We start from the raw sequence: 9,021 nt of genomic DNA, 5'->3' as shown, positions 1-9,021 counted from the left end.
GTCAATTTCTAGACCAAATTGAAACAATTATTTAAAAAATCGGGTTGTGTGATAGAACCGGTAAAAAACCTGTTTGAACGGTTTATTGGACTTAAATAGTTAAATTTAACCATTTAACTTAATCCATTAAAAAAACAGTTCATTTCAAAAGAAAATTAAATAACTCGATCAATTAAGTTATCTGAAGTATACATAAATTAAGGTTGACACACACCTATTAGATGAGTTGAACTCACACTTGAATTGATTGAATCGAAAACCGATCGTCTAACCGATTAAACTAAAAAACGGGATTTTAAAATCTAATGAGAATACATTGGTATATTAGAAAATAAATATATTAAAATATAATAAGTTTTAAATTAAGAAAGAAAAGGTATAACTTTTTTTTTAAACTTAAAACTGTGGTTTAGAACATTACCATTGCAAGCTTTCCTCTTTCTAGAACCCTCACTCACACGTTAGTCGTTGCCGCGACCATGGACAGCAGTGGTACAGCGAGCGATGTTGCCCGAGCTATCGTCGCCGCCCTTGGCTGGAGCTCTTCGTCCGACGATCGCAAATCGGCTATGTCGTACTTAGAATCTGTATGTTCATTTGTGTTTTATTTTACAAAATTTTTCATCGATCTGTGAGTATATTACGTCCATTCTCTTGCACTATTCGGCTTTTGGTTGCAAAACGTGTTTATTTCACAAGTTTGATCGTACGCTGCCTACGAATCAGTGGATGTGGCGTATTTTGAAGATTTTTTTTAGCGTATGTGAAGTTATGTATGGAAATGCGATGAACGAACTTCTGCAATGTTGTGTTAGTTGTTAGTAATTGAGAAAAATTAATTTTAGGTTCATCTGAGGTTCCACATGTTTCACTTCTCAATAGATTTTGAAATTTATTTCATGTCACTTTTGAAAAATCTGTACGTTCTTTTGAGGTTTTTTGGCAAACTTAATCCTTCATATGATGCTGGAGTTGAAAGGTTTTACAAGTTAGAAATAAACTATCGTTAAAAGTATTGAGAAACAAAAAGAACAAAGAACTGGACAAGTGTTATAAAGAAATTATAGTATGAAGAATAGAAGAGTGGAAAACTCAAAGCTATACATACAACTGTAGGCCTAATGTGAAACTTGATTTTGTTAAAGGAGAAGAAGATGTGCTTATACTAATGATCAAGTTGTTCCAGTCTATGCATCACCTGCTACAATTCACACCTATTACTAAAACCTGATGTCACTGTTGTGGGTACTGGAGGGTCTAAAAAGTATTGGTTGCTGAGGCATATGATTATGTCATAAACCCTTGCCATCTATAGTTTATAGTAGACATCATTCACCTCAAGTAATGTAGTCCACATATGAACATTCTTACTGCCATTATCCAATCAAGTTCTTCAGGCTTCTTCATATTATCTCCAAGTTTCCAACCAACAGCTTCCATTGTGTCACTACACCTAAAGTTGTGACTTTACAACCTATTCCCTACAAGTGAAATAGCAACTGTCATGGATCGTTTCCATGCAGTCAATCCAACACCATTAAAGACATTGGAGACGAGAATAGAGCTTGGATTATCAGAAGATCCAAGAGAGAAAGGAGGGGTGCATTAACGACATTAGAATTATCAGAATTGGATATTCAGACTTGATGAACGAGAAATTGAGTAATTGAAGAAGATGATGGACAGTAGAAAAGGATCAAATTCAGTCTGAAACCATGTTACAGTTGAAAGAAGAAAGAGTTGGAAAAATGGAAAAGTTTTCTTCATTGATTGAATGAATTGTTACAGACGAAATGAGAAACATATATACACGTTTTAACTAATCACTAATAGAATGGTAACCAATTTACCTAACTTTCTAACAGCTTATAAGCATGCGAGTAATTAAAAAAAGCATAGCTAACAATTCCCTATATATCTCTAGACACTATATGTGATTGGGTTTCTTATATATTGTTATGCAATGTAGATCTATGGAAAAGTACTTGCTGTTTTACTATGGATATTGGTATCCACATACATTTTGCTTAATGAGCCTTAATTATCCTTTTTCTATAGGTAAAATCTGGGGATGTTCGTGTTTTGGCAAGCACATCATTTCTTTTAGTCAAGAAAGATTGGCCTTCTGAAGTTCGTCTGCATGCATTCAAATTATTGCAGGTTCTTTTCTTACTTATATGCTGATTTTTTCTTCTCATCTAGTGATGTAAATAAAAGTAACATGACTGTTTATCTTTGCCAAAACCCTTCTTTATGCTTTTTCTTTTTTGAGTTTTATAAACAAAAATTTAGGAGGCTGTAGGCATTTGGTTACACTTTCAATGCTTTTGACCTGTTACAGATAAAACCTAACCCTGGCCCAAATCAACCCATTTTTAGGTAAATGGGTCAACATAACTGCCTCTAACAACAGATCTTTTTTTTTTTTTTTTTTTAATGATTATGTTATTGCATGCAGCATCTAGTGCGACTAAGATGGGAAGAATTGAGCCCTGAAGAAAGACGAGAATTTGCAAAAGTTTCTATGGATTTAATGAACGAAATTGCAAACAGTTCTGGAGAGTGGGCTCTAAAAAGTCAAACAGCTGCTCTAATTGCTGAGGTCTACTTCTATTTTCATTTTGAACTTTTTTAGCTTCATAAGCTCCATGCAATTGGTTTATTTGCTTTGTTATCATCATCATCTTGTATCTATTTTTGATACAGATAGTCAGGAGAGAAGGCGTAAGTCTATGGCAAGAACTTGTTCCATCTCTAGTAGCTCTTTCCAACTCTGGCCCCACACATGTAAAGAAAATCCATTTCCTGTTCTTTTTTATTTGCTTTTCACTAAAAGTTGAAGCTGATTTTTGTTCTAGTTGTAGGCTGAGATGGTGTGTATGATGCTGAGGTGGCTTCCTGAAGATATCACTGTTCATAACGAAGACTTAGAAGGTTTGGAGTTACAAGTTACAACTATTCTCTCTTATCTTATTGATATATATCTTTATAAAATTCACTATTTTTTTTTTACTTTTAATCTATACAGGTGATCGACGTAGACTGTTGTTACGTGGGTTAACTGAATCTTTGCCTGAAATCCTTCCATTGTTGTATACAGTAAGTACTGTTTATTGTTTAATTAATCGTTATGTATGTCTGTATTAATTTTATACTTGTTCTTATTTTATTACACTTCTCATTCAGTTATTAGAAAGACACTTTGGAGCTGCCATGACTGAAGCAGGTAGGCAACAACTTGAAGTTGCAAAGCAGCATGCAGCTACAGTAACAGCTACTCTTAATGCCATCAATGCATATGCTGAATGGGCCCCAGTGCCTTATCTTTCAAAATATGGCACAATCCATGGGTATGTTTCATCTTTTTTACTTTTATAAAAAACACTTCCACTTATTATATTCTAAATTTCTAACAACCATTCTTCCTTTCAACTAGTTGTGGCTTTCTACTATCTTCTCCTGATTTCCGACTTCATGCATGTGAGTTTTTCAAGCTTGTGTCCTCTAGGTAAGCAATTGGTATGTTGTCTATGTTATAAATTTATTGACTTTTTTGCCCCTGGTTTCACTTATTAACAACCAGATGATGGTCTGTAGGAGGAGACCTGCTGATGCAGATTCTGATTTCGATTCTGCAATGAGCAGCATTCTTGTCATATTGATGAATGTATCTACAGAGTTTTTACGGGTATCAGAGACAAATTCTGGCATTATTAGTGATAGTGACTTTGAGTTTGCAGAGTCTATATGTGAAAGTTTGGTGTCTTTTGGTTCTACAAACTTGCAATGCATCACTGGTGATAGTGAAATACTATCTCTCTATTTACAAAAGGTAATAGATCAACTAAAGAGCTGCTTCTTTTTTACTTAAATCTGGACAAAAAGACTAAATGAGTTAAGCAAAAAACCTGGATTAATGTATTCAGACACCTACCCTTTACTCATATGTCCTTTTTTTTTAATCTCAATTCCATTCATGTTAAACTTAAAGAATATTGTAAAATTGTTTGTTGGAATGTTAAATGTGGTGAGGGTAAAATGGTCATTTAATCTTATGTTAGAGAACTGTAAGTGATTAAAATGTATGATCCTCACTTGAAAATGTTTTTGCAGATGGTGCAGTATTTCAAACATTATAAGATCGAGCTTCACTATCAGTCCCTTGTATTTTTACTGGTATATTAAAAGTTTCTGCAAGTAGTTTTTGTTTAGTGTTTTAATAACAGTATGTATTCAAAGATTCATCATAATGTTTTTTGATCAGGCATTAGTGAGAGATTCACTCTCGAAGCCAAAGACAGTTGGAGATGGGTCAGTTGACAATCTTGCCCCTGGTTCAGGGCAGACTGATAATCATAAAAGAAAGATCTTACCTTTTGTAAATGATGAGATATGTAGCATCATGTTGGATATATCTTTTCAGAGAATGCTTAAAAAAGAAAAATCTAACCCTGGAAATGAACTTGCTGTATTGGAATTATGGAGTGATGACGTGGAAGGCATGGGAGATTTTGGCCAATATCGCGCAAAGCTGGTGAGTATATATGTGAGGTCAAACTGGTCAATTAACCATCTTATATATCTATTCCATTTTTCTAACATTATTAAATTTAAATTCTTGGAATTTACAGCTGGAATTGGTTCGACTTATTGCTTCTTTCAAACCTCTTATAACCATTACCAAAGTTTCAGACAGAATCATTATGATCATTAAGAGCCTTCTTCTTTCCCCACTGCCTTCTCAGGTCTGATTATGAAAAATGACCATTTTACCCTTCTATCTAGAAAAATGACCACAGTAAAAAAAGTTATAGAAAGAAAGTTAAAAATGTAAAAAGACTTAAATACCTTTCTGAATTCAAATTTCAGAATTTAACGATTCTAGAAAGCATGCAACTTGCTGTGGAGAATGTTTTGGGAGCTGTTTTTGATGGTCAAAATGATGAGAATGGGAGTGCTTCTGATGCTCAACTTGCTTCTTGCAGAATTCTAGAAGGTTCTTTTTTATACTTTTTTACTGTGTGTATACTCTCAGATCTTTTAACACACCATTTACTGTGAACTTCAGGTCTACTTCAACAACTTCTTTCTTTGAAATGGAGTGAACCTGAATTAGTTGAAGTTCTTGGGCACTATTTAGAAGCACTGGGACCCTTCTTGAAGTATTATCCAGATGCCGTTGAAAGTGTAATCAAGAAACTCTTTGAGCTCCTAACCTCATTGCCAATAGCTGTCAAGGTATGCTTTTCACTTTTTCTTTATACAAAAACAAAATCCAGTTTGACTTACTTTATTTAAATATTTACTTATTTACCATGCCTTTTTTTAACACAGGATCCCGCAACTAGTAGATCTAGACATGCAAGATTACATATTTGCACTGCCTTTATACGATTGGCCAAAACTGCTGACACACGTCTTTTACCCCACATGAAGGTAATTAATTAAATTAATTCAATTAACCTGTCTCATAATATTTATGATTATAATATTTGATATTTGTTGATAACAGGGCATAGCAGACATGGTGTCATATCTGCAAAAAGAAGGTCAATTACTTCGTGGTGAACACAATCTTTTTGGTGAATCATTTCTCATTATCGCATCTGCAGCTGGGTAATTTACTTTTAACCTTTTACTTCATTTCATTGATATTTACTAATTTTTCTGTAATTAAATACAGACCACAACAGCAGCAAGAAGTTATGACATGGTTACTTGAGCCTCTAAGCAGTCAATGGACACAAATCGAGTGGCAAAACACGTATTTATCTGATCCATCAGGCCTGGTTAAATTGTGTGGTGAAACACAGTTTATGTGGTCATTATTTCACACTGTAACTTTCTTTGAAAAAGCACTTAAAAGAAGTGGGGTTAAAAAAGGAAATCTGAATGTTAATAATTCTACTCCTTCTCATCCTTTGGCTTCTCATCTCCCATGGATGCTCCCACCTCTTCTCAAAGTAAGACTATAAATATATTTCAAAGTCTTTTAAGCAAATTATATCTAAAAACATGTTTCTTCTTTTTTGTTGTCAGCTTCTTCGTGCTATGCATTCTCTTTGGTCGCCATCTGTCACTCAATTGTTACCTGGAGAAATAAAGTCTGCTATGATCATGACTGATGCTGAACGAACAAGTCTTCTTGGTGAAAGTACGAAAATGCCCAAGGGTACAATAACTTTCACTGATGGCTTGCAAAACACAAAAGATGGAAATCCAGAACCAAATGAAACCGATATCCGAAACTGGTTAAAGGGTATCCGAGATAGCGGGTAAGTTAAGTAACCATTAACCAATGTGGCATAATTACCATTTTGCCCTTAACAGTCTTTATGTATTGGATCTAGGTATAATGTACTGGGTCTATCAACAACAGTTGGAGACTCGTTTTTCAGATGCATGGATATCGAAGCGATTGACTTAGCACTGGTTGAGAATATTCAGTCAATGGAGTTCAGACATATAAGACAACTTGTTCATTCGATTTTGATCCCATTAGTGAAAAACTGTCCTTCTGATTTATGGGACATATGGTTAAAAAGACTAATGTACCCTCTTCTTGTATATTCTCATCAAGTTCTTAGAATCTCATGGTCTGGTCTCTTGGATGAAGGGCGAGCAAAAGTTCCAGATTTTAATGGAGTTTTAGGCGGATCTGATTTGAAAGTTGAAGTAATGGAAGAAAAGTTACTACGTGGCTTAACCCGTGAGATTTCAACTCTCCTTTCAGTTTTGGGGGGCCCAGGGTTGAACCCTGGGCTCAATTCTGAACAGTCTTCTAAAGATTCTAATGCCGTGTCAACCTCTTTAGTTGGGTATGTAATATGTTGTTATATGTATAGCAGCACACGATTCCTTAATATATTTTTTAGTTTTTAATTTGAAAATTGAAATAATTGTGGATTTGTGCAGGTTTCTTTTGAAGAACAAGGATATAGCTGTTCCGATGTTGAGTTTGTGTTTAGATGCTTTTAGATGGACAGATGGTGAGTCGACTATTAAGGTTGCATCCTTCTGTGGGGCCGTGGTCAACCTAGCTATGTTGACCGATAATGTTGAGCTTCGACAATTTGTTTGTAAAGATCTTTTTTCGGGGATAATTCAAGGCTTAGCACTCGAGTCAAATGCTTTTACTAGTGCTGACCTTGTTAGTCTGTGTCGAGAAATATTTGTAAACTTTTGCAAGGACGACCCTACACCCAGACAAGTAAGTAATTTTTCACTATTTGTTTTTTCTTTGGGCCCCACAGAATAAAACAGGTTGTACTGTGTTTGACATGTATTGGACCGGGACCGAGACCGATGCCAATGAGACAAAAAATTTGCAAAATTTTTGTCCCAATCAAAAAGGCGGGACATGGACTCGCTCTCGGTCTCTCGTTTATGAAAAAAGACGTAAATGCCCTTTTCATCCTCATCATCGAAAATTACCCTAGTGACCTTATCCAGTCCCGTCATGTGTAACGAACGCAGCCGTAAGGCTGCGTTTTCTTACACGGGACTGAACAAGATTTGTAGGGTTATTTTCGATGATGAGAATGAGAAGGGCATTTACGTCTTTTTTCATAAACGAGAGACTGAGAGCGAGTCCATGTCCCACCATTTTGATTGGGACAAAAATTTTGCAAATTTTTTGTCTCATTGACATCGGTCTCGGTTCTGGTCCAATACATGACAACCTGTTTTATTCTGTAGGACACTAAAGGTCTAAAGTTTTAAGCATTTGTATTAAGGGAAAGCTTAAATATTAAATCTTGCATTGTTTATTGTGAAAATTTTGTATAGATTTTGCTGTCACTTCCTTGCATTACGCCTCAAGATCTGTTGGCATTTGAAGAAGCATTGGGGAAGACGAGTAGTCTTAAGGAACAAAAGCAGCTTATGAGAAGCTTGCTGTTGGTAGGTACTGGGAACCAGTTGAAAGCACTTGCTGTTCAAAAAAGTGTGAACGTAATCACTAATGTTGTAGGTAAGAAAGGAAGGACCTTCTTGAATCTAGAGATAACCATACATATGACATGCATATATAATATATAAATATAAATAAAATCCACATCTATATTATGGTGTGTTCTAAAAACCCTCAATTTTGGTGTTTTTCAGCAAGACCACGAAGCTCAATATCTGCCTCAGATTCCAGAACTGAAGATGGAGGTGCAATCGGTTTGGCTGCTATTATGTAGGCTTGATTGGTCGTTTTATGTAGAAAACGAGTTTTATTGAGTTTGAGATGTACACAAAAACGAATAGTTTTTTAAGATGTTATCTAACGAGGCCTCTTCCTATTCCTGATGTATGTAACAAACCATTATATGATACTTCACTAAATCATGTTTGCGAAATGTCAATGTTTTATTAGTTGTGTTTCTGGTTTTTGTGCCTTCTATGATTTTTTTTTTCCTGATACATTAGTATTATACAACGTACTAAAAAATAAATTAATTAGAGGAACACGCTACCAAAAACGTGGTGGCCTAGCTGTTGGAAGTTTGTATGCTTTTTTAATATGGTGTTTATGTTCTTTGGGCTTCTGGAATAAAAAAATGTGTGTTGTAACAGTTATTCGAACAAGTAGGAGAGGCATCTAAAATTGAAGTAACTTTTGGCTTCTCAAATAATCCTGAATAACCGTGATAGTGAAAGTAAAGAAATTCAACCAATACTAATGGAATTATCTTACCACTTTTTGTGCGATATAGAAGTTTCAGAATGCTATATTTGTAACGCCTAAACCAAGAAATGGAATTATCTTTGATTTTTGGTAACATAGTCGTATTTTTGGTATTTTGAATAGTTTTTTTATCCTACACCAAATCTATTCTCAAAGTACAACATCCCTATACTTTTGACTGTTTTATATTGGTTATTTTTGTTTTCTTTTATCAGCTTTTCATGCAGCAATTATTTCCCGGACGTCATCATTTGTAGTTTTAGTTTACAACCTTGTACTTATATAAAAGTATCAAATCAAATCCTTACCTTTTTAATATAAGTAATAATATTAAGCTCAATTTGGTT

The 9,021-nt window shown here is 34.7% G+C and overlaps 1 protein-coding gene across 2 annotated transcripts; it reads left to right on the top strand.

Annotated features, from left to right (window-relative positions):
- Positions 1-416: 416 nt before the first annotated feature.
- Positions 417-8,371, top strand: LOC145031539 (ARM repeat superfamily protein). Of its 2 annotated transcripts, XM_078980116.1 has the most exons (22): positions 417-587; positions 2,059-2,160; positions 2,459-2,602; positions 2,707-2,787; positions 2,865-2,934; positions 3,029-3,099; positions 3,187-3,350; positions 3,437-3,508; positions 3,598-3,832; positions 4,114-4,176; positions 4,265-4,534; positions 4,632-4,745; positions 4,870-4,996; positions 5,069-5,238; positions 5,335-5,436; positions 5,513-5,616; positions 5,684-5,963; positions 6,040-6,275; positions 6,351-6,818; positions 6,916-7,210; positions 7,789-7,972; positions 8,107-8,371. In XM_078980116.1, the coding sequence occupies exons 1-22, from the start codon at positions 480-482 to the stop codon at positions 8,184-8,186; spliced, it is 3,540 nt and encodes a 1,179-aa protein (XP_078836242.1). In that variant the 5' UTR covers positions 417-479; the 3' UTR covers positions 8,187-8,371. The 2 variants fall into 2 exon arrangements, with proteins under 2 accessions (XP_078836242.1, XP_078836243.1); XM_078980117.1 differs by lacking the exons at positions 417-587; positions 2,059-2,160; positions 2,459-2,602 and having other exon boundaries at positions 2,859-2,934.
- The last annotated feature ends 650 nt before the right edge of the window (positions 8,372-9,021 follow it).

This window comes from Lactuca saligna, chromosome 2 (assembly GCF_052625555.1).
Source record: "Lactuca saligna cultivar CGN05327 chromosome 2, ASM5262555v1, whole genome shotgun sequence".
Lineage (NCBI taxonomy): Eukaryota > Viridiplantae > Streptophyta > Magnoliopsida > Asterales > Asteraceae > Lactuca > Lactuca saligna.
This window is presented reverse-complemented; position numbering and strand designations above follow the sequence as displayed.